This window comes from Symsagittifera roscoffensis, chromosome 1 (genome assembly GCF_963678635.1).
Source record: "Symsagittifera roscoffensis chromosome 1, txSymRosc1.1, whole genome shotgun sequence".
Classification (NCBI taxonomy): Eukaryota; Metazoa; Xenacoelomorpha; order Acoela; family Convolutidae; genus Symsagittifera; species Symsagittifera roscoffensis.
Genome location: NC_087062.1, coordinates 31,852,509 through 31,877,458, shown reverse-complemented (window position 1 = coordinate 31,877,458; position 24,950 = coordinate 31,852,509). Strand labels below are relative to the sequence as shown.

At 46.5% G+C, this 24,950-nt stretch overlaps 2 protein-coding genes across 2 annotated transcripts in view; both read left to right on the top strand.

The window, feature by feature from the left end:
* LOC134842903 (AF4/FMR2 family member lilli-like) overlaps positions 1-24,950 on the top strand; it is a 237,569-nt gene that overhangs the window by 167,329 nt on the left and 45,290 nt on the right. The gene's annotated exons all lie outside the window — the stretch shown is intronic.
* LOC134856806 (uncharacterized) lies at positions 19,075-19,398 on the top strand. Its single transcript, XM_063873089.1, has one exon. The coding sequence runs from the start codon at positions 19,075-19,077 to the stop codon at positions 19,396-19,398; it is 324 nt and encodes a 107-aa protein (XP_063729159.1).

Below are 24,950 nucleotides of genomic sequence, written 5' to 3'. Positions count from 1 at the left end.
CATTGCTCGGTCAGCTCACGCTCGCTTGCCAAATAGCAGCAGCTCACGCTCGCCAGGCATTGCTGACTTAATCGCCACCACTTGAGTCAGCATTTGGTCCAACTCCCCAACTCCTTCTGCTGCTTCTCCACCGCGGATCTTGCGTATAGGGATGGGACCACCAGTGGGCTATTCATCCCCCAGGTCATTCTCCTGACCATCGTGAACTCGGGGCGGTGGTGGCAAAATTTCTCTCTCTAGTATCATTTCTAACTCCCTCTTCACCAGCTCAAAACTTTCTTTCCACGCCGGAATTCTCAAGAACTCTCGATCTCTGGCGTCAAAGGATTCAAATTCCAAAACTTGGGGTAAGTTTCAATGGGACCTTCACGTTCCCCCCTCCCATTCTGCATTGCAATTGTCCCCGGAGTGGCTTATTATCGGGTGATTATCCCTTATCTCCGGATTGAGCTTCAACTGTCGAGTGAGATTCGAAATGTCGAGTAAGAGGACCTCGTCCAATACAATGAGAATGTCTGCTAACTCGTAGTATCCCCTCAAGGCATGAGACACGTCCTCCCATTGCCGCTGCCAACTCCGACTTTAGAAGTCTCAAGTTTGTCGGCTCCAGTCCACGATTGGGGGCTGCCATCAACACCCGCCAAGCGTTCTCTTCCGCTATTAGGATCAAGATAGCGTATACAAACTGCAAACCAAACGACTTGCTCGCGTACCCGTTTCCAGCAGTTCCGACTCTAGCGCATTTATGTGCCTCTGGAAGACACCATTCAGCCACTCCAAGCCCTTGGGCTTGTCAAAGTGAATGCCATCCGATGACGCATCATCCGGGAAAGATCGCTCCATCATGTCTGCCACGTCCAACAGTCTAACAGGGGAGCACGCTCCTCTGTTGTATTCGTCTAATTATCTCATTGATGTTGCGCACCTTCTCGTTCATCTCCATCGCGTGCTGATCGGTCTTCATGTTGTATGGGATAGTACAAATCGTGAGTATCACGGGATTCAGATAAATCCTCAACTCCTCAAGAATGCAACTCATTTTCTCGTGCAGTCTCATCACCTTTCTCGATTCCCCTCTGGACACGTCATTGGTTCCCATCATCAGAGTGACCGTGTACATCTCTACCATGACGCCAACATCTGAGGTGTTGCGGCTCCAGAAAAGCTCAAGACTCCCACCTGCCAATGCGACTGGATCTTGGTCAGCACCCGTATCAGGCTGTCCCCTGTGATTAAGTGGACCGCACCTTCTGGTATTCTTGGCTGTGCGTAATATTCGGCCCAAGACGCATCATGGAAGCAATCCCTTCTCGCCCGTTGTGCCGTGGTCCAATCCATTCGGTTGTGCCTGTGATACCTACCATCTGTGTCCTTCTTGTAGCTCGCGATTATGACACTCCTGACTGGCTGGTCCCTCCAGGTGGAAGGTCGCTCTTGTCGTGTCGAATCATCACGGCTTCTCAACTGTAACCTATCTTGCAGCTCCTTAAGACGCGATGAACTCCCACTTATTTGGTTACTACCAGGGGTTGAACTCGGTGTATATCCCGGCAATGTGACCTCCATCAATGGCCCTATCGGTTGCGCCTCTAAACCGCACACGGAGGACACCGGCTCGGGTGGTATCCATACTTCCAGTCCCTCGTTCATGTGTTCTTGAGCCGCTCGGTCCAAGTTGAATCGTCCACTGGACCTAGGAACTTCATCTACCTCCATCCGCGACTCTGGCCTCGATCCTGCGGTTGCTTGTTCTGCGGTCCTCGTTCCCTTCTCTTTCTGCCTCGCAAACTCTCGTTGTCGCCTCTGAATCTTCTCTATCTCTGACTTCAGCTGCTCAGAGTTCGCCTCGTTTTCGCGTACCTTCTGGTCTTGTTGGTACTCTGTCCTAATCATGATGAGATCAAGCCTCGCCTGATCCCTCTCAAGGATCGCCTGATCTCTTTCCAGGTTCGCCTGGTCCCTCTCAAGTTTCGCACCATCCCGGTCAAGATTCGCTTTGTCTCTTTCCCTCTGTGCTCTTTCTAGTTCCCTCTTCAAGTTGCTGAGGTCCGGGTATGCTCCATCCGTCTGCTGAGACCGTATCATAGACAGACCCCTGCTCGTTGATTGGGCTGCGGATCTTACCGGCGGTCTGGTAGGAAGTGGGAATTCTGCCGCACCATATTCTGTAGTGTTGTTCAATCCGGGATTCCTTGCGAGGTCGAATCCCCTCACGCCCCCATCTACGTTCCAGGATAGCTACCTAGTTTGCTCCTGGTTGGATATTCTTTCCGTGGTGTAGCCGACCATCAACACTGCTTCCGTCGCTGACTCCCTACGTTCACCCTGCGCTTCTAGCTGTAGGATGGCATTCAACATCATCGCCAACCTCCCATTGTCTTGGGTGTAATCGAGGTTCCTCAAAACGCTTATAGAGTTCGTCGAGTGTGGGCCTCTTGAGCGCTGCTGGCATATACTTCCAGAAGCGATCCGCCATGGTCACTACCTTCAACTTGATCTTACTTATTAACCAACTTGAGAATACCGTACCAGTTAGACTTGAGAATACCGTACCAGTTAGACTTGAGAATATTGTACCAGTCAAACTTGAGAAAGTCGTCTGAGACCGCTGATAGAGTACTTGTACTAGATATCTTTCTCTTCATTGAGTGAGTGTAGCTTGGGTGTCGGTTTAATTGTACAAATCAGTTTGAAAATACAACCCATTTTTAAGACCAAGATGTTTTATTTCTAACCTAAGCCCCCCCCCCTCATTATTGTGTTTAAAACATTATCCCACCATCTATTAGACTAAAAACAATCAATTAGAAAATTTAAGAGCATGCAGATTCATTTCATGTTTTAGCCCCGTTGACTCCTTAAAATTCAATTGTCATACCAATTGCGTTAAAATCCATCTACCTGCTTCGCGCCCCTTTGTACCTAACTTGAGACCCCTTTGTACCTAACTTGAGACCTCATTGTCCGTCCGAAACTCAGGTGATACTCAAGTAATACTTCTTGTGCAAGTGTACCGTTATCTCTGTTTCTGCAAAGACCACGTGTAGGATAGCGTACAATTCCCTTGGGTTCAATTTGCCCCTGTTTGGGTCATAGACCGGCATTGAGACCTCCATTATTCCTCTTTCGACCATGAAGTCTCTCAGCCTCGTCAGTGCCAACATCACGTGCTCAGGATTTATCGTGTCCATTGATCCTCGTTACCAAAAAGCACAGATGTTTACCCGGAACTTGTGAAACTGATGGGGTAAGGCAGCCATTCCTCCCAGCCCCGGTCACTGCCTGAATAGAAACTCCACGTTCTGATATTCTCTCTTGAAATCAGCCTCTAGTCTCGAATTGAAGCTCATGTCCGCCGTTATACAGATCGCGCTTGTTCTATCCGACAAAATGAAGTCGCTATCCATGATCAGGATGTTCTCTGAATATTCATTGGGTGTATCAAACTTTAATTTGAAATTCCAGCCTATGGCAGTATCAGCCTGTTCCTCATCCAGTTCCAGCCCATTGATCTCTTTCACTTCTCTTAGTTTCTTTATCATCAAATTTTCGGTGTGGGTAAGTCCTACCCCCACTCCCCGGACAAAAATATTTATCGACGTCCACGTCGATGATGCTGGGTCTAAGTTATCTGGCGGTATCGCGAGCGGCCTGTCAGCTGCTGTCCACCCTATTAGGGATCTTTTGTTTTCACATGTTTTTCTGCTGACACGACGACCTGCTGGATGCTTTGCTCTTCATCTCTTTCGCTCTTGAGATCGCGCATCCATTCCAGTATCCTCAAGTTTGTGTTTTCCCTCCTTTCTATTTAGCTCTGCTGCAGATCTGTTTCTTGTTCTGGTGTGGAGTAGTCTTCTTGCGGGTAGTGTTCGCTGTCGTTGATGATTTGCCATTCATCATCGGCTACCAATTCGCCCACACTTAGTAACTCTTCGCTTAACTCGTCAGGCTGTACCTTGTCAATCAAGAAGTCATCTCCCGTACCTGTATATCTCAAGCCTGTCCGTTTCCGACTGACACTCCTTGTTCCTACTGATCTCGGCAAGTCTTGTTCCGTCCACTTTGGCACCTCGTTCTGCTCTGGATCATTCCAGTCCTCTTCCGCAAAGGATTCAGCATCTGAGTCTGCATCTATGTTCTCATTGTCATCCATGCTCACGTCCTCGTTGCAATCATTTTTTTCTCTGGTTCCTCTTTCGTTCACTTCGCATGCTGGCTCTACCCATAGGTGCTCTAGTCCCTCCATATTCTGCGGTATGCACCAGTCTTCCGGAGATGGGACATGGGGTTTCAGATTTTCATAATGCGCTGCTTGTCCCGTATTCAAGCAGTAGAACCGTCCCTGCTGGTGTACTTCCGCTCTCATGAATGGTCCACGCTATTTTTTAAGTTTCTTCGTCCCCTTGGGAGGTATTATGTTCTGGAACACCCAGACGTATTGGCCCACTGCATACGGTTTTGCTTGAAGTATCCTCTCATCGTATTTTTCCGCTGCCTCATTTGTGCTTGCGCCGTGTTCCTCCTTCAGAGCTCGTTTAGTTCCTGTTGTCTCTTGACGGCTTCTTTCACATAAGCTTGAGGGGACGTCTTTTTCCCTGCGTATTCTGGGTAAAAGAATGTTAGAGGCATTGCGCTCTCCCTGCCCGTTAACATCATGAAGGGACTGATTCCTGTCGTCGAGTGTTGCGTGCTGTTGTATGCCTCTACCACTTGCGGCAGATATTTAGCCCAGTTTGTCATGTATCTCGAGCAATATACCCTCAGCATGTTCTGTTCTCTCTCTTCTCTAACCCGTTAGTCTGAGGATGATAAGGTCACCCACGAAGGCTTTCCCGTTGTCCGACTGGCATGTCATCGGACAACCATATGGTGATATCCAATTTGTTATCATATGATCACAAGTCTCCTCCGCAGAGGCTGTTTGACAGGGCACCGCTTCTGCCAACTTCGTAACGTGGTCTATTTTGACAAGTATTTGATTGTATCATGTCTCTTTCATGCAGATCTTCTGGTGGTCTATCAGCACAACCTCGTTGAACTCCGAGCTCTCAACGGATTTGAGTGGGAACTTCAACTTCCGTGGGTCTTTCACCTGTAGGCATGCCAGACACGCGTTCACCCATCTTTCGCAAGCCTTCCTTAACCCCGGCCAATCAAACCTGTGTAGTGTTCCGCCATGGTCACTACCTTCAACTTGATCCTACGTATTAACCAACTTGAGAATACCGTACCAGTTAAACTTGAGAATACCGTACCAGTTAGACTTGAGAATACTGTACCAGTCAAACTTGAGAAGGTCATCTGAGACCGCTGATAGAGTACTTGCACTAGATATCTTTCTCTTCAATGAGTGAGTGTAGCTTTAGTGTCGGTTCAATTTTACAAATCAATTTGAAAATTAAACCCATTTCTTAGACCAAGATGTTCTATTTCTAACCTAAGCCCCCCGCCCCTCCTTACCGTGTTTAAAACATTATCCCACCATCTATTTCACTAAAAAAATCAATAAGAAATTTTAAGAGCATGCAGAGTCATGCCAATTGCGTTAAAATCCATCTACCTGCTTCGCGCCCCTTTGTACCTAACTTAAGACCCCCTTTGTACCTAACTTGAGACCTCCTCGTCCGCCGAAACTCAGGTGATACTCAAGTAGTAATTCTTGTGCTGGTGTACCGTTATCTCCGTTTCTGCAAAGACCACGTGTAGGATAGCGTATAATTCCCTTGGGTTCAATTTGCCCCTGTTTGGGTCATGGACCGGCATTGAGACCTCCATTATTCCTCTTTCGACCATGATGTCTCTCAGCCTCGTCAGTGCCAACATCACGTGCTCAGGATCTATCGTGTTCCTTTCATTGATCCTCGTTACCAAAAAGCACAGATATTTACCCGGAACTTGTGAAACTGATGGGGGAAGCGCAGCAATTCCTCCCAACCCCGGTCTCTGCCTGAATGGAAACTCCACGTTCTGATATTCTCTCTTGAAATCAGCCTCCAGTCTCGATTTGAAGCTCATGTCCGCCGCTATACAGATCGCGCTTGTCCTATCTGACAGTATGAAGTCGCTGTCCGTGATCAGGATGTTCTCTGAATATTCATTGGGTATATCAAACTTTGTTTTGAAATTCCGTCCTATGGCAGGCTCAGCCTCTTCCTCGTCCAGTTCCAGCCCGTTGGTCTCACTCACTTCTCTGAGTTTCTTAATCATCAAATTTTTGGTGTGGGTAAGTCCTACCCCCACTCCCCGGACAAAAATATTTATCGACTTCCCGGTCGATGATGCTGGGTCTAAATTATCTGGCGGTATATCGAGCGGCCTGTCAGTTGCTGTCTAACCGGAGAGTGTATCTTTCGTTTTCATGTGTTTTTCCGCTGACACGTCGACCTGCTGGATGCTTTGCTCTTCATCTCCTTCGCTCTTGAGATCGCGCATCCATTCCAGTATCCTCAAGTTTGTGTTTTCCCTCCTTTCTATCTAGCTCTGCTCCAGATCTGTTTCTTGATCTGGTGTGGAGTAGTCTTCTTGCGGGCAGTTTTCGCTGTCGTTGATGATTTGCCATTCATGATCGGCTACCAATTCGCCCACACTCAGTAACTCTTCGCTTAACTCGTCAGGCTGTATCTTATCAATCAAGAATTCATCCCCGTACCTGTTCGATATCAAGCCTGTCCGTTTCCGATTGCCACTCCTTGTTCCTACTGATCTCGGCAAGTCTGGTTCCGTCTATTTTGGCACCTCGTTCTGCTCTGGATCATTCCAGTCCTCTTCCGCAAAGGATTCAGCATTTGAGTCTGCATCTATCTTCTCATTGTCATCCATGCTCACGTCCTCGTTGCAATCATTTTTTTCTCTGGTTCCTCCTTCGTTCACTTCGCATGCTGGCTCTACTAATAGTTGCTCTAGTCCCTCCATATTCTGCGGTATGCACCAGTCTTCCGGAGATGGGACATGAGGTTTCAGATTTTCATAATGCGCTGCTCGTCCCGTACTCAAGCAGTAGAACCGTCCCTGCTGGTGTACTTCCGCTATCATGAATGGTCCACGCTATTTTTTAAGTTTTTTCGTCCCCTTGGGAGGTATTATGTTCTGGAACACCCAGACGTATTGGCCCACTGCATACGGTTTTGCTTGAAGTATCCTCTCATCGTATTTTTTCCGCTGCCTCATTTGTGCTTGCGCCGTGTTCCTCCTTCAGAGCTCGTTTAGTTCCTGTTGTCTCTTGACCGCTTCTTTCACATAAGCTTGAGGAGACGTCTTGTTCCCTGCGTATTCTGGGTAAAAGAATGTTAGAGGCATTGCGCTCTCCCTGCCCGTTAACATCATGAAGGGACTGATTCCTGTCGTCGAGTGTTGCGTGCTGTTGTATGCCCTACCATTTGCGGCAGATATTTATCCCAGTCTGTCATGTATCTCGAGCAATATACCCTCAGCATGTTCACCAATGTTCTGTTCTCTCTCTCCACTAACCCGTTAGTCTGAGGATGGTAAGTCGTTGAGTGATCTTGAGCAATGTGTGACCTCTTCATCAATTCTTTTGTCAGGTCACCCACGAAGGCTTTCCCGTTGTCCGTATCGTGATATCCAATGTGTTATCAAGTGGTCACAAGTCTCCTCTGCAGAGGCTGTTTGACTGGGCACCGCTTCTGCCGACTTCGTAAAGTGGTCTGTTTCGACAAGTATTTGGTTGTATCCCGACTCTGTCATGCAGATCTTCTGGTGGTCTATCAGCACAACCTCGTTGAATTCCGAGCTCTCAAAGGATTTGAGTGGGAACTACATCTTCCGTGGGTCTTTCACCTGTAGGCATGCCAGACACGCGTTCACCCATCTTTCGCAAGCCTTCCTTAACCCCGGCCAATCAAACCTGTGTAGTGTTCTCTGTTGCACATTGTCTATCCCCTGGTGCCCCATTTGATCATGCGATCTGGATAACACTTCAGTCTGGTACAATTGTGGTAGTATGATGAGTATATGCTTGTGTAGTATCTTCTCCTCATCCTTTCTCCTGCATGCTACCACCCCATCAGCTGTGTGATAGAGTAAATCTTTTCTCTCTTTGTAGAACTGGCTCAAGATCTTGTAGCTGTCTTCTTCCAGATCCCCTTTCTCTTTGGCTCCCGTCCGGATCCAGTTGGAGAGGTTGCTTGTCATCTTGTCATTCTTTTGGGCTCGTATCAGATCCGACAGCCTATAACCCGCCTAGACGTGTTCCTTCAGTGACATTATCTGACCATTCATTTGTCCGGGACTGTGGATGTCGTCTTTCAGCTTGAAACAAACTATCCTCCTCAAGACCTTCCTGTCATCTTCTGGCACCAGGTTTGTTCCGACATTTGATTTGAGTTGCACGATAGCTCCCTGAACGGTTTTCTTGACACTGCAATTTTCTCAAGTTCTTCACCTCCGCACACCTCCTGCTGATCCAAATTGTACGTTCCTGAGGAAGGATCCGTCTGTAGCTCCCTGTCGCGGTTCCTCATCTTCTCTTCTGCCAATATCATGCATAGACTATCTTGGTCATCGCTGCTCTTCTCTGAGTCTTCATCCCATTCTTCACACTCCCCGGACAATTTTTCTTCTTAAGCTTCTTCTTTTGCAGTGGGCCATTCCCCGGACTCTTGACCCAGTGCAAGGTGTTCAGCCTCCTCCTTGAATGCCACCTTCTTCTTCCTAACCATAGTCCGCTTAAGTATGTCATCAGGGATTCTCTCAACCAATGACTGCACGACTTCTTTTTCATCAGGTTTCTTTTCTTGCAAAGAGTCTTCGCTACCTTCCACATCATTCCTTCTCAATATCGTGACTTCTGGTTTCTCTTCACCCTTTTCTTCGACCACGGGTTTATCGTCTGCTAGTTTCTCGAGTAATCTCCTTAAGTCATCACCTATCTCTGGCATTCCCGTTTCTACTTGATTGAGATCATAGCCCTTTGCTTTGAGTGTCTCCCTCACAGTTTTCGACTTGAGCATTATCCCGATTGGCATCCCTTGGTTTCTTTTCAGGATTGTTTTCTCTGGACGCTCTTTTGGTGATTCGGGATGATCTTTTATAGGTTTTCCTGACTTGTCGAGCCACCTCGTGAGTGGAAGACTATCGTACGTTTCCTTATCCATGAAAGAGAAGCCATCTTTGATTTCTGGCCTATCTGCCTTCCTCTGTTCCTGTCTCTCTAAGAACTCCCTCTAATTGCTCAAACTATCGGCATTTTGATGTTTGGCTTTTATCCTATGCTCAATTATCATGTTGTATCTATCCAGGTGAACTATCCATCTCCCAATGTAGCTCTGATCCATTGAGTACGTTTTTAACCAGCTGATTCCCCTGTTGTCGACTCGTAACTTGAACGGCTCGCTACCTAGGTATGCCCTGTATTTTTCGACAAAGGTAACCACCGCGAACATCTCTGCTTTAGGCGCCCCGTACTTCATATCTGTATCACTCAAGACTTTACTCCCGTATGCTATCGGTCTCAAGACTGTCTTTCCGTTCCATTCCTGCTCTTGATGTAGTATGCCAGAAATCGCTACTACCGACGCATCCGTGTCCAGCATGTACATTCCTTTTTCCGTAGGCATCCGTAGCACTGCTGCTTAACACAAATCCTTCTTTATTCACTGGAATGACTCTTCTGCCGCATTGTTCCACGTGAATTTCTTGCCTTTGTGCCTCATGAGTTGTTGCATCGGGTACACTTTGTCCGCATAGCCCTTAATGAATCCCCTATAATAGTTAGCAAAACCCAAGAAGCTCATCAATTGATGTTTTTTTTTTGATGATTTCCAGGTCAGAACCGCTTCTACTGCGTCTGGGTTTGATCTGATGCGGTGTCTATCAACAATCCTCCCCAGGTATTTAATCGAGTCCTTGAGTATTTCGCACTTTGATGGTTTGCATTTTAGTCCCGATCTCTTCATGCAGGCGAACACCTCGTCTAGTCGCTCGATATGGTCTTCAAGTGTTGGTGTCGCTATTAGCACGTCGTCCACGTAGCACATTAGCTGGTTGCCGTGTTTCTTCGTTACACCTATCAATGCGTGTGCCATCAATCGTTGAAACGTAGCCGTGGCGTTGCAAAGACCAAAGAGCATGCTTTTCCATTGAAACAGCCCCAGCTCGTAGGCAAAAGCTGTTTTGTTCCTGTCCTGCTTCCTCAGTGGAACCTGCGAAAAAGCTGATCCTCAATCAAGAGTCGTAAAAAATTTTGCGTCCCCTAACTTCGAGAGGCTCTCATCAATTCTAGGTATGGGATAGGCATCCTTCACCGTGATGGAGTTCAGATATCGAAAGCCACAACAAAAACTTAATTGGTCGCCCTTCTTCTTAGCCATCACTACTCCACACGCCCACGGTGAATTGGATGGTTCTATCAAATCATACTCTAGTAAGGTTTCTATCTCTTTTCTACATGCATCCGAGTTGTGTGGGGTCATACGCCTCGCTCCCTCCCTGTGCGGTACCGCCGACTCTTCGAGCTATATTTCATTTTCAACAAAATTACAACATGCAATGTCTGCCTTATGTTTCGAAAAAATGTCCTCAGTCCGCTCTAGTACGTCGTCCTTGATGGCTTGGAGCTGTTCGTCCGTTAACTTGCCCCTCAAGTGTTCTATTTCTGGTAAAACTGGTTTATCCAGTTCCGTTTCCTCTAGTGTGGGTCTTTCCGGGAAATACGAACAGCTCGAAAGTCCATCGTCTGTCTCTGACTTAAGTGATTTCACAAGACCTGATGTATCTTTCATTTTCTCTAATCTTCTCAATAAACAAATCTTGTCCCTATGATTGGGAAAATTAAGAACTTCATTCTCTTTTACATTTTCAGTCATTTCATATCGAGTTTTCACGGGTAAAGCGTATCCCAGTTTCCTTCCGCTCTGGATAGTGATGGGTATATCAAGAGTATTCAACAAGACACTGACGCAGAGGCCGCTCTTGATTATCGAGAAGGATCTTCCTAAAACAGCAGCACTTTGAATATTTGGATTTGGGACTATGCATACTTGCTTGTTGTCACTTAGTTCGTCATAATTTGTCATCTGCAAGCTTACAATTGCCGCTTCGTTTGCTTTCAGCCTCACCCTCCTACTCAGGAACACCGGTGTTTTATTCTCATTCGCCATTAATAATTTTCCCCCGTACTTCATCTCTGTATCACTCAAGACTTCACTCCCGTATGCTATCGGTCTCAAGACTGTCTTTCCGTCCCATTCCTGCTCCTGATGTAGTATGCCAGAAATCGCTACTATCGACGCATCCGTGTCCAGTATGTACATTCCTTTTTCCGTAGGCCTCCGTAGCACCGGTGCTTAACACAACTCCTTCTTTATTCTCTGGAATGACTCTTCTGCCGCATTGTTCCACGTGAAATTCTTGCCTTTGTGCCTCATGAGTTAATGCATCGGGTACACTTTGTCCGCATAGCCCTTAATGAATCCCTATAATAAGTCCCAAAACCCGAGAAGCTCATCAATTGATGTTCTGTTTTTGGTGATTTCCAGGTCAGAACCGCTTCTACTGCGTCTGGGTTTGATCTGATGCCGTGTCTATCAACAACCCTCCCCAGGTATTTAATCGAGTCCTTGAGTATTTCGCACTTTGATGGTTTGCATTTTAGTCCCGATCTCTTCATGCAGGCGAACACCTCGTCTAGTCGCTCGATGTGGTCTTCTAGTGTTGGTGTCGCTATTACCACGTCGTCCACGTAGCACATTAGCTGGTTGCCGTATTTCTTCGTTATACCTATCAATGCGTGTGCCATCAATCGTTGAAACGTAGCCGTGGCATTGCAAAGACCAAAGAGCATGCTTTTCCATTGAAACAGCCCCAGCTCGCAGGCAAAAGCTGTTTTGTTCCTGTCCTGCTTCCTCAGTGGAACCTGCGAAAAAGCTGATCCTCAATCAAGAGTCGTAAAAAATTTTGCGTCCCCTAACTTCGAGAGGCTCTCATCAACTCTAGGTATGGGATAGGCATCCTTCACCGTGACGGAGTTCAGATATCGAAAGCCACAACAAAAACTTAATTGGTCGCCCTTCTTCTTAGCCATCACTACTCCACACGCCCACGGTGAATTGGATGGTTCTATCAAATCATACTCTAGTAAGGTTTCTATCTCTTTTCTACATGCATCCGAGTTGTGTGGGGTCATACGCCTCGCTCCCTCCCTGTGCGGTACCGCCGACTCTTCGAGCTATATTTCATTTTCAACAAAATTACAACATGCAATGTCTGCCTTATGTTTCGAAAAAATGTCCTCAGTCCGCTCTAGTACGTCGTCCTTGATGGCTTGGAGCTGTTCGTCCGTTAACTTGCCCCTCAAGTGTTCTATTTCTGGTAAAACTGGTTTATCCAGTTCCGTTTACTCTAGTGTGGGTCTTTCCGGGAAATACGAACAGCTCGAAAGTCCATCGTCTGTCTCTGACTTAAGTGATTTCACAAGACCTGATGTATCTTTCATTTTCTCTAATCTTCTCAATAAACAAATCTTGTCCCTATGATTGGGAAAATTAAGAACTTCATTCTCTTTTACATTTTCAGTCATTTCATATCGAGTTTTCACGGGTAAAGCGTATCCCAGTTTCCTTCCGCTCTGGATAGTGATGGGTATATCAAGAGTATTCAACAAGACACTGACGCAGAGGCCGCTCTTGATTATCGAGAAGGATCTTCCTAAAACAGCAGCACTTTGAATATTTGGATTTGGGACTATGCATACTTGCTTGTTGTCACTTAGTTCGTCATAATTTGTCATCTGCAAGCTTACAATTGCCGCTTCGTTTGCTTTCAGCCTCACCCTCCTTCTCAGGAACACCGGTGTTTTATTCTCATTCGCCATTAATAATTTTCCCCCGTACTTCATCTCTGTATCACTCAAGACTTCACTCCCGTATGCTATCGGTCTCAAGACTGTCTTTCCGTCCCATTCCTGCTCCTGATGTAGTATGCCAGAAATCGCTACTACCGACGCATCCGTGTCCAGTATGTACATTCCTTTTTCCGTAGGCATCCGTAGCACCGGTGCTTAACACAACTCCTTCTTTATTCTCTGGAATGACTCTTCTGCCGCATTGTTCCACGTGAAATTCTTGCCTTTGTGCCTCATGAGTTAATGCATCGGGTACACTTTGTCCGCATAGCCCTTAATGAATCCCCTATAATAAGTCCCAAAACCCGAGAAGCTCATCAATTGATGTTCTGTTTTTGGTGATTTCCAGGTCAGAACCGCTTCTACTGCGTCTGGGTTTGATCTGATGCCGTGTCTATCAACAACCCTCCCCAGGTATTTAATCGAGTCCTTGAGTATTTCGCACTTTGATGGTTTGCATTTTAGTCCCGATCTCTTCATGCAGGCGAACACCTCGTCTAGTCGCTCGATGTGGTCTTCTAGTGTTGGTGTCGCTATTACCACGTCGTCCACGTAGCACATTAGCTGGTTGCCGTATTTCTTCGTTATACCTATCAATGCGTGTGCCATCAATCGTTGAAACGTAGCCGTGGCATTGCAAAGACCAAAGAGCATGCTTTTCCATTGAAACAGCCCCAGCTCGCAGGCAAAAGCTGTTTTGTTCCTGTCCTGCTTCCTCAGTGGAACCTGCGAAAAAGCTGATCCTCAATCAAGAGTCGTAAAAAATTTTGCGTCCCCTAACTTCGAGAGGCTCTCATCAATTCTAGGTATGGGATAGGCATCCTTCACCGTGACGGAGTTCAGATATCGAAAGCCACAACAAAAGCTTAATTGGTCGCCCTTCTTCTTAGCCATCACTACTCCACACGCCCACGGTGATTTGGACGGTTCTATCATATCATACTCTAGTAAGGTTTCTATCTCTTTTCTACATGCATCCGAGTTGTGTGGGGTCATACGCCTCGTCCCCTCCCTGTGCGGTACCGCCGACTCTTCGAGCTCTTTTTCATATTCAACAAAATTACAACATGCAATGTCTGCCTTATGTTTCGAAAAAATGTCCTCAGTCCGCTCTAGTACGTCGTCCTTGATGGCTTGGAGCTGTTCGTCCGTTAACTTGCCCCTCAAGTGTTCTATTTCTGGTAAAACTGGTTTATCCAGTTCCGTTTCCTCTAGTGTGGGTCTTTCCGGGAAATACGAACAGCTCGAAAGTCCATCGTCTGTCTCTGACTTAAGTGATTTCACAAGACCTGATGTATCTTTCATTTTCTCTAATCTTCTCAATAAACAAATCTTGTCCCTATGATTGGGAAAATTAAGAACTTCATTCTCTTTTACATTTTCAGTCATTTCATATCGAGTTTTCACGGGTAAAGCGTATCCCAGTTTCCTTCCGCTCTGGATAGTGATGGGTATATCAAGAGTATTCAACAAGACACTGACGCAGAGGCCGCTCTTGATTATCGAGAAGGATCTTCCTAAAACAGCAGCACTTTGAATATTTGGATTTGGGACTATGCATACTTGCTTGTTGTCACTTAGTTCGTCATAATTTGTCATCTGCAAGCTTACAATTGCCGCTTCGTTTGCTTTCAGCCTCACCCTCCTACTCAGGAACACCGGTGCTTTATTCTCATTCGTCATTAATAATTTTACCGGTTTAATTAAGTACTTCCTTTCCGGGTTTCGAATCCTGAACTTGGCATGGTTTAGATCAATTGTTACGTGGAAATTTCTGATGAAACTCTGCCTAAAATGAATTGATCAGACTCATCTAGGTTTTCCACAAGAAAGCTCTACCACAGGTTCCGTTCCCCCAAAATTAGGGCTATTATTGGTGTCCTGCCTATGACCCGCAGCGCCCCTTTGTTTGCAGTTGACAGCCGTATTCTCGAGTCTATCAAATCTTGTTTGTCATAGCGCACTCGCTCCCAAGTTTCGATTGGTATAACGCTCAAGACCGCTCCTGTGCCTAGTAACCCGCGCAACTGAGTCTTCTTGCGGTTTATGTCAAGCACGTGTGCTGATACGTCTGCTTCCGTTCCGATATGCCTTGCATCTTTTTCCAACATGGCGCAGTGTCCAATCGATCTCACTTTCAGTTCTTTTCTGCCCAAGTAGATCTGTCCGACTAGATCTTCGTCACATGTTATCATAGTCTTCATGTATATGTTTATTCCATCTATGTTTAACATTACCTCATGTGGAGCGTAGTCCTCCGTGTATCTATTTTCGTCGCGGACTGATTTGCTGCCGCCCCTCGTGAGTAAAGCTCTTAAGGCTCTAGATTTTAATTGTGGACTTATTGTACTCAAGTAGTCTGCGTACACAACAATGTGCATTATCGTCTGATCGCTCGGTTCACTCAGGTTTCTCGTTACTTCATGGCCACCCACTGTGGTTATCGACATTATCTGGGCTCCATATTTTATTATGCCGAATGCCGGTTATTATGCCGGTTTTCCTGTCACCATTTTTAGAGTGTTACCTAAAAATTTTTGCGCATGACCTACGTTTGCCCATATCATCTCCAGGCTTGTACCACGACGACCTCTGTGGTTGACTTCCTCCCTGCATGTTTCTATTTTCTGAGTAGGGATACTTCTTCGGTTTCATCAATATGTACTCCCTTGATTTTGTCTCATCTCGTCTGGAGTTGGTGCATTATCCTTCAAAAGTGTATAGTACGTTGCCAGCATTGTTCTCAAGTCGTCACTTTCTACCCTTCGTTAAACTTCGAGGCGATGCTGAAATTCCCTCCGTTTGTTGATTCCTCGGGATCACTCCTTCTCCTCAAGCTCTCAAGATCATCCAGGAATCGATCGATCGATTCATCGTCCCTCTGTCTTCTTTTTTCAAATCTCATCATAGCTTGGTGGCCGTTCATTCCTGATCCGAATCGGTCCAGCAAAATCTCGAAGATCTTGTCCGCAGTATCACGTTCCTCTTCCTTCTTTGCAACTACACATTTCAACGCTGTGCCCTCTAGGTTGCTCAAGATTGCCATGCATGCCTGCCTTTCGTCATTCAAGTTGTCTTGTTCCAACTGTAACTTCATGACTTCTACCCATGTGTCGATGCATCCATCTGAGTCGTTTTCGAATTCCTTTGGTTTCTTGAAGGTTTTGCTGGATTTGCCCCTCCTCTTTCACTCGAGTCTGTAATCCTTGTAGCGAACGCTTACAGTATCCTATTCATCATTTCCCAGTTGTAAGCGCCTTTCATGGAATCGGGTTCCACATTAGTTCTCGTGGTGGAATCCCCTGGGCCGTTTGTTGAGTTCGAGGTGCTACCCTTCATAATTATCTTGGCCCCCCTGCCCCTGCGCTCACTGCACTCCGGGGCAACGGTGTGGACTCTCGTTGATTTCGTTGTGGTTCTACAAAATCGACTCTGTTGCCTTGCGTTCGATCTGTTACCAGCTTGTCTTGTGCTGTAGAGTTTCTCAAGAGAGCATCCAGTTTGGACTGTATGGCACATGAACTTTCTGCCTGGTCTCTGCTCATTGTGTCTATTCTCGTCTCCAGACTCCACAACTTACTGTTCACAGTGTCTTACCGTTGCTTCATTTCTTGCATGTCTTTTTTGAAATTTTTCTCTCTCTCTTTGTCGGTAAAGAGAGAAAAATATCAAAAAAGACATGCAAGAAATGAAGCAACGGTACGCACTGTGAACAGTAAATTGTGGAGTCTGGAGACGAGAATAGACACAATAAGCAGAGACCAGGGAGAAATTTCATGTGCCATACAGTCCAAACTGGATGCTCTCTTGAGAAACTCTACAGCACAAGACAAGCTGGTAACAGATCGAACGCAAGGCAACAGAGTCGATTTTGTAGAACCACGGCGGAATCAACGAGAGTCCACACCGTTACCCCGGAGTGCAGCGAGCGCAGGGGCAGGTGGGGTCAAAGATAATTTTGAAGGGTGGAAACTCGAACTCAACAAACGGCCCAGGGGATTCCACCACGAGAACTAATGTGGGACCGGATGCCATGACGTGGGCTAACATCTGGGAAATGATGAATAGGATACTGGAAGCGTTCGCTACAAGGACTACAGACTCGAGTGAAAGAGGAGGTGGCAAATCCAGGAAACCTTCAAGAAACCAAAGGAATTCAAAGACTCAGATGGATGCATCGACACATGGGTAGAAGTCATGAGGTTACACTTGGAACAAGACAACTTGAATGACGAAAGGCAGGCCTGCATGGCAATCTTGAGCAACCTAGGGTGCACAGCGTTGAAATGTGTTGTTGCAAAGAAGGAAGAGGAACGTGACAAGATCTTCGAGATATTGCTGAACCGATTCGGATCAGGAATGAACGACCACAAAGCTATGATGAGATTTGAAAAAAGAAGGCAGAGGGACGATGAATAAAAAGATCGATTCCTGGATGATCTTGAGAGCTTGAGGAGAAGGAGTGATCCTGAGGAATGAACAAACAGAAGGAATTTCAGCATCGCCTCGATGTTCGTCGACCTGAGAACAATGCTGGCAACGTACTATACACTTTCGAAGGATAATGCTCCAACTCCAGAAGAGATGAGACAAAGTGACGACTTGACAACAATGCTGGCAACGTACTATACACTTTCGAAGGATAATGCACCAACTCCAGAAGAGATGAGACAAAAGTCAAGGGAGTACTTGTTGAAACCGAAGAAGTATCCCTACTCAGAAAATAGAAACATGCAGGGAGGAAGTCCACCACAGAGGTCGTCGTGGTACAAGCCTAGAGATGATATGGACAAACGTAGGTCATGCGCAAATTGCGGATCAGCGGATCATCACGTGGCGGATTGCAGGACGTACAAACAAGGCATGAAGAGTCTGGGATATGCACCGGATGAAGAAGAGTAAATTGAAAGACAGAAGTTGAATGAGACATTGTGTAGGCCGGTGCCAGTGCCAGAGGCCGAGATGGGAGCGGTAGGAAGTGGAAATTGTAACACTCTAAAAATGCTGGCCAGACGTGAGGCTAATAGGAGGGTGAGGCTGAAAGCAAGTAGGAGGGCGAGGCTGAAAGCAAACGAAGCGGCAATTGTAAGCTTGCGGATGAAAAATTATGACAAACTAAGTGACAACAAGCAAGTATGCATAGTCCCAAATCCAAGTATTCAAAGTGCTGCTGTTTTAGGAAGATCCTTCTCGATAACCAAGAGCGGCCTCTGCGTCAGTGTCTTGTTGAATACTCTTGATATATCCATCACTATCTAGAGGGGAAGGAAACTGGGAAACGCTTTACCCATGAAAACTCGATATGAAATGACTGAAAATATAAAAGAGAATGAAGTTCTTGATTGTCCCAATCAAAGGGACAAGATTTGTTTCTTGAGAAGATTAGAGAAAGTGAAAGATACCTCAGGTCTTGTGGAATCACTTAAGTCAGAGACAGACGATGGACTTTCGAGCTGTTCGAATTTCCCGGAACGACCCACACTAGAGGAAATGGAAATGGATAAACCGGTTTTACCAGAAATAGAACACTTGAGGGGCAAGTTAACGGACGAACATCTGCAAGCCATCAAGGACGACGTACTAGAGCGGACTGGGGACGTTTTTTCGAAACATAAGGCAGACATTGGATGTTGTAAATTTGTTGAATAGTAAAAAAAGCTCGAAGAGTCGGCGGTACTGCACACGGAGGGGGCGAGGCGTATGACCCCACACAGCTCGGATGCATGTAGAAAAGAGATAGAAACCTTACTAGAGTATGATATGATAGAACCATCCAAATCACCGTGGGCGTGTGGAGTAGTGATGGCTAAGAAGAAGGGCGACCAATTAAGGTTTTTTATGGCTTTCGATATCTGAACTCTGTCACGGTGAAGGATGCCTATCCCATACCTAGAATTGATGAGAGCCTCTCGAAATTAGGGGACGCAAAATTTTTTACGACACTTGATTGAGGATCAGCTTTTTCGCAGGTTCCACTGAGGAAGCAGGACAGGGACAAAACAGCTTTTGCCTGCGAGCTGGGGCTGTTTCAATGGAAAAGCATGCTCATTGGTCTTTGCAACGCCACGGCTACGTTTCAACGATTGATGGCACACGCATTGATAGGTGTAACGAAGAAATACGGCAACCAGCTAATGTGCTACGTGGACGACGTGGTAATAGCGACACCAACACTAGAAGACCACATCGAGCGACTAGACGAGGTGTTCGCCTGCATGAAGAGATCGGGACTAAAATGCAAACCATCAAAGTGCGAAATAGTCAAGGACTCGATTAAATACCTGGGGAGGATGGTTGATAGACATGGCATCAGATCAAACCCAGACGCAGTAGAAGCGGTTCTGACCTGGAAAGCACCAAAAACAGAACATCAATTGATGAGCTTCTTGGGGTTCGCGAACTTTTATAGGGGATTCATTAAGGGCTATGCGGACAAAATGTACCCAATGCAACAGCTCATGAGGCACAAAGGCAAGAAATTCACGTGGAACATTGCGGCAGAAGAGTTATTCCAGAGAATAAAGAAGGAGTTGTGTTAAGCACCGGTGTTAGGGATGCCTACGGAAAAAGGAATGTACATGCTGGACACGGATGCGTCGGTAGTAGCGATTTCTGGCATACTACATCAAGAGCAGGAATGGAACGGAAAGACAGTCTTGAGACCGATAGCATACGGGAGTAAAGTCTTGAGTGATACAGAGATGAAGTACGGGGCGCCTAAAGCAGAGATGTTCGCGGTGGTTACTTTTGTCGAAAAATACAGGGCATACCTAGGTAGCGAGCCGTTCAAGTTACGGGTCGACAACAGGGCACTCAGCTGGTTAGAAACGTACTCAATGGATCAGAGCTACAATGGGAGATGGATAGTTCGCCTGGATGGATACAACATGATAATTGAGCATAGGACAAAAAAAAACATCAATATGGCGATAGCTTGAGCAATAAGACGGAGTTCTACGAGAAACAGGAACAGAGGGAGACAGATAGGCCAGAAATCAAAGATGGCTTCTCTTTCATGGATAAGGAAACGTACGATAGTCTTCCACTCACGAGGTGGCTCGACAAGTCTGGAAAACCTATAAAAGATCATCCCGAATTACCAAAAGAGCGTCCAGAGAAAACAATCCTGAAAAAAAACCAAGGGATCCCAATCGGGATAATGCTGAAGTCGAAAATTGTGAGGGAGACACTCAAAGCAAAGGGCTATGATCTCAATCAAGTAGAAACGGGAAGGGCAGAGATAGGTGATGACTTAAAGAGATTACTCGAGAAACTAGCAGACGATAAACCCGTGGTCGAGGAAAAGGGTAAAGAGAAACCAGAAGTCACAATATTGAGAAGGAATGATGCGGAAGGTAGCGAAGACTCCTTGAAAGAAAAGAAACCTGATGAAAAAGAAGTCGTGCAGTCATTGGTTGCGAGAATCCCTGATGACATACTTAAGCGGACTATGGCTAGGAAGAAGAAGGTATCATTCAAGGAGGAGGCTGAACACCATGGTCTGGGTCAAGAGTCCGGGGAGTGGCCCACTGCAAAAGAAGAAGCTGAAGAAGAAAAATTGTCCGGACAACGGGAAAGCCTTCGTGGGTGACCTGACAAAGGAATTGATGAAGAGGTCACACATTGCTCAAGAGCACTCAACGACTTACCATCCTCAGACTAACGGGTTAGTGGAGAGAGAGAACAGAACATTGGTGAACATTCTGAGGGTATATTGCTCGAGATACATGGCAGACTGGGATAAATATCTGCCGCAAGTGGTAGAGGCATTCAACAGCACGCAACACTCGACGACAGGAATCAGTCCCTTCAAGATGTTAACGGGCAGGGAGAGCGCAATGCCTCTAACATTCTTTTGCCCACGCAGGGAAAAAGACGTCGCCTCAAGCTTATGTGAAAGAAGCGGTCAAGAGACAACAGGAACTAAACGAGCTCTGCAGGAGGAACACGGCGCAAGCACAAATGAGGCAGCGGAAGAAATACAATGAGAGGATACTTCAAGCAAAACCGTATGCAGTGGGCCAATACGTCTGGGTGTTCCAGAACATAATACCTCCCAAGGGGACGAAGAAACTTAAGAAATTTCGTGGACCATTCATGATAGCGGAAGTACACCAGCAGGGACGGTTCTACTGCTTGAATACGGGACGAGCAGCGCATTATGAAAATCTGAAACCTCATGTCCCATCTCCGGAAGTTTGGTGAGTATCGCAGAATATGGAGGGCTTAGAGCACCTATTGGTAGAGCCAGCATGCGAAGTGAACGAAAGAGGAACCAGAGAAAAAAATGATGGCAACGAGGACGTGAGCTTGGATGACAATGAGAAGATAGATGCAGACTCAGATGCTGAATCCTTTGCGGAAGAGGACTGGAATGATCCAGAGTAGAATGAGGTGCCAAAGTGGACGGAACAAGACTTGCCGAGATCAGTAGGAACAAGGAGTGTCAGTCGGAAACGGACAGGCTTGAGATATACAGGTACGGGAGATGACTTCTTGATTGACAAGGTACAGCCTGACGAGTTAAGCGAAGAGTTACTAAGTGTGGGCGAATTGGTAGCCGATGATGAATGGCAAATCATCAACGACAGCGAACACTACCCGCAAGAAGACTACTCCACACCAGAACAAGAAACAGATCTGCAGCAGAGCTAAATAGAAAGGAGGGAAAACACAAACTTGAGGATACTGGAATGGATGCGCGATCTCAAGAGCGAAAGAGATGAAGAGCAAAGCATCCAGCAGGTCGTCGTGTCAGCAGAAAAACACGTGAAAACAAAAGATCCCCTAATAGGGTGGACAGCAGCTGACAGGCCGCTCGAGATACCGCCAGATAACTTAGACCCAGCATCATCGACGTGGACGTCGATAAATATTTTTGTCCGGGGAGTGGGGGTAGGACTTACCCACACCGAAAATTTGATGATAAAGAAACTAAGAGAAGTGAAAGAGACCAATGGGCTGGAACTAGATGAGGAACAGGCGGATACTGCCATAGGCTGGAATTTCAAATTAAAGTTTGATACACCCAATGAATATTCAGAGAACATCCTGATCATGGATAGCGACTTCATTTTGTCGGATAGAACAAGCGCGATCTGTATAACGGCGGACATGAGCTTCAATTCGAGACTAGAGGCTGATTTCAAGAGAGAATATCAGAACGTGGAGTTTCTATTCAGGCAGAGACCGGGGTTGGGAGGAATGGCTGCGCTTCCCCCATCAGTTGTTCCGGGTAAATATCTGTGCTTTTTGGTAACGATGGTCAATGAAAGGAACACGATAGATCCTGAGCACGTGATAATGAAAACTGACGAGGCTGAGAGACTTCATGGTCGAAAGAAGAATAATGGAGGTCTCAATGCCAGTCTATGACCCAAGCAGGGGCAAATTGAACCCAAGGGAGTTATACGCTATCCTACACGTGGTCTTTGCAGAAACGGAGATAACGTTACACCTGCACAAGAAGTACTACTTGAGTATCACCTGAGTTTCGGACGGACAAGGAGGTCTCAAGTTAGGACAAAGGGGGTCTCAAGTTAGGTACAAAGGGGCGCGAAGCAGGTAGATAGATTTTAACGCAATTGGCATGACAATTGAATTTTAAGGAATCAACGGTGCTAAAACATGAAATGAAACTGCATGCTCTTAAAACTTCTAATTGATTTTTTTAAGTGAAATAGATGGTGGGATAATTTTTTAAACACGATAATGAGGGGGGGGGGTTTAGGTTGGAAATAGATTATCTTGGTCTAAAAAATGGGTTTTTTTTCAAATTGATTTGAAAAATTGAACCGACACCTAAGCTACACTCACTCAATGAAGAGAAAGATATCTAGTGCAAGTACTCTATCAGCGGTCTCAGACGGCTTTCTCAAGTTTGACTGTTACGGTATTCTCAAGTCTAACTGGTACGGTATTCTCAAGTCTAACTGGTACGGTATTCTCAAGTTGGTTAATATGTAGGATCAAGTTGAAGGTAGTAACCATGGCGGAACACTACACAGGTTTGATTGGCCGGGGTTAAGTAAGGCTTGCGAAAGATGGGTGAACGCGTGTCTGGCATGCCTACAGGTGAAATACCCACGGCAGATGAAGTTCCCACTCAAATCCGTTGAGAGCTCGGAATTCAACGAGGTTGTGCTGATAGACCACCAGAAAATCTGCATTGCAGAGTCGAGATACAACCAAATACTTGTCGAAATAGACCACTTTACGAAGTTGGCAGAAGCGGTGCCCTGTCAAACAGCCTCTGCAGAGGAGAATTGTAACCACTTGATAACAAATTGGATATCACGATATGGTTGTCCGATAAAATTCCAGTCGGACAACGGGAAAGCCTTCGTGGGTGACCTGACAAAAGAAATGATGAAGAGGTCACACATTGCTCAAGCGCACTCAACGACTTACCATCCTCAGACTAACGGGTTAGTGGAGAGACAGAACAGAACATTGGTGAACATGCTGAGGTTATATTGCTCGAGATACATGACAGACTGGGATAAATATCTGCCGCAAATGGTAGGGCATACAACAGCACGCAACACTCGACGACAGGAATCAGTCCCTTCATGATGTTAACGGGCAGGGAGAGAGCAATGCCTCTAACATTTTTTAACCCAGAATACGCAGGGAAAAAGTCGTCGCCCCAAGCTTATGTGAAAGAAGCGGTCAAGAGACAACAGGAACTAAACGAGCTCTGCAGGAAGAACACGGCGCAAGCACAAATGGTCTTTACATGATTAGGACAGAGTACCAACAAGAGATCTCGTCATGATCTCGGCGGGATCTCAACATGATTAGGACAGAGTACCAACAAGAGCAGAAGGTACACGAAAACGAGGCGAACTCTGAGCAGCTGAAGTCAGAGAAGGAGAAGATTCAGAGGCGACAACGAGAGTTTCCAAGGCAGAAAGAGAAGGGAACGAGGACCGCAGAACAAGCAACCGCAGGATTGAGGCCAGAGTCGCGGATGGAGGTAGATGAAGTTCCTAGGTCCAGTGGACGATTCAACTTGGACCGAGCGGTCAAGAACACATGAACGAGGGACTGGAAGTGTGGATACCACCCGAGCCGGTGTCCTCCGTTCGGTCTACCCCTATACCCCCTTTCTCTGCCACTGGACCACTATCCAGTCGCTTGGGAGCGAGAATCGACTCGAGAGACAGCTCAAGGGGCAGCCGGACCCGACAACCGGGGTCCACACCGATGGAGGCCGAAGAGGCAGAGTCGTCCAAGCCCCAAAGTTCGGTTGTATCCTCGGTGGTCGTGGTGGATAACAAGCAAATGGAGAGGCCGGCTGAGTTGAGCCGGCGGCGATATCCTGAGAGGATTAAAGAACTGGATCTGGAGGATGAGCGAGGTTGATGGAGACGGCAGATTTGACTGGGATTCCGCTGAAATCGATAATGGGCCGATCAACTATCGATCAACTATCGATCCCCCAAACATCGAACAAGCATAGCCAGAATCAGGGTGGCAACTGCTGCGCAGTTGAGAGTGGTGGACAAGCTGTTGGAGCCGAAAGACATGGGGCTCCCAGATGCCGCCTACGATGGCTCAAAACTAGCACATGACCCAAGGTATGGAAAACCCTGTGGAAACTCACGGTTGGCCAAGATATTGGCTGTGTATGTTCGATCGGATCCAGGAGCCGCAAGGTTAATCATCGTGGCGGGCTCAGATTTCGAGGGGACGTCTCCGAAGCTGTTTTGGCCGGAAACCCTAGTGTATATGCTGCCCGGTTCGGAGTTGAACCAAATGCTGACTCTAGTGGTGGCGACTAAGTCAGAAATGGCTGGCGAGCCTGAGCTGCTGCTATTTGCAGGAATGAATGATCACTTGCATGCGGCGGGACTTCTGGAGCATCTGAAAAGTGACGCACCAACGCCCAAGAAGATCAGGGAAGCGATCCACACATTGTTTGCTGCGATGAATGAGGTGCAAGAAAATGTGACTTCTCGATTCGGTTCCAAGACAAAGGTGGCTTTCACAACGTCCCCAGGGTACGCGAGCATGTCGACTGCTTTGCAGTTTGTATACGCTATCTTGATCCTAATAGCTGAAGGGAACGCGTGGCGGGTGTTGATGG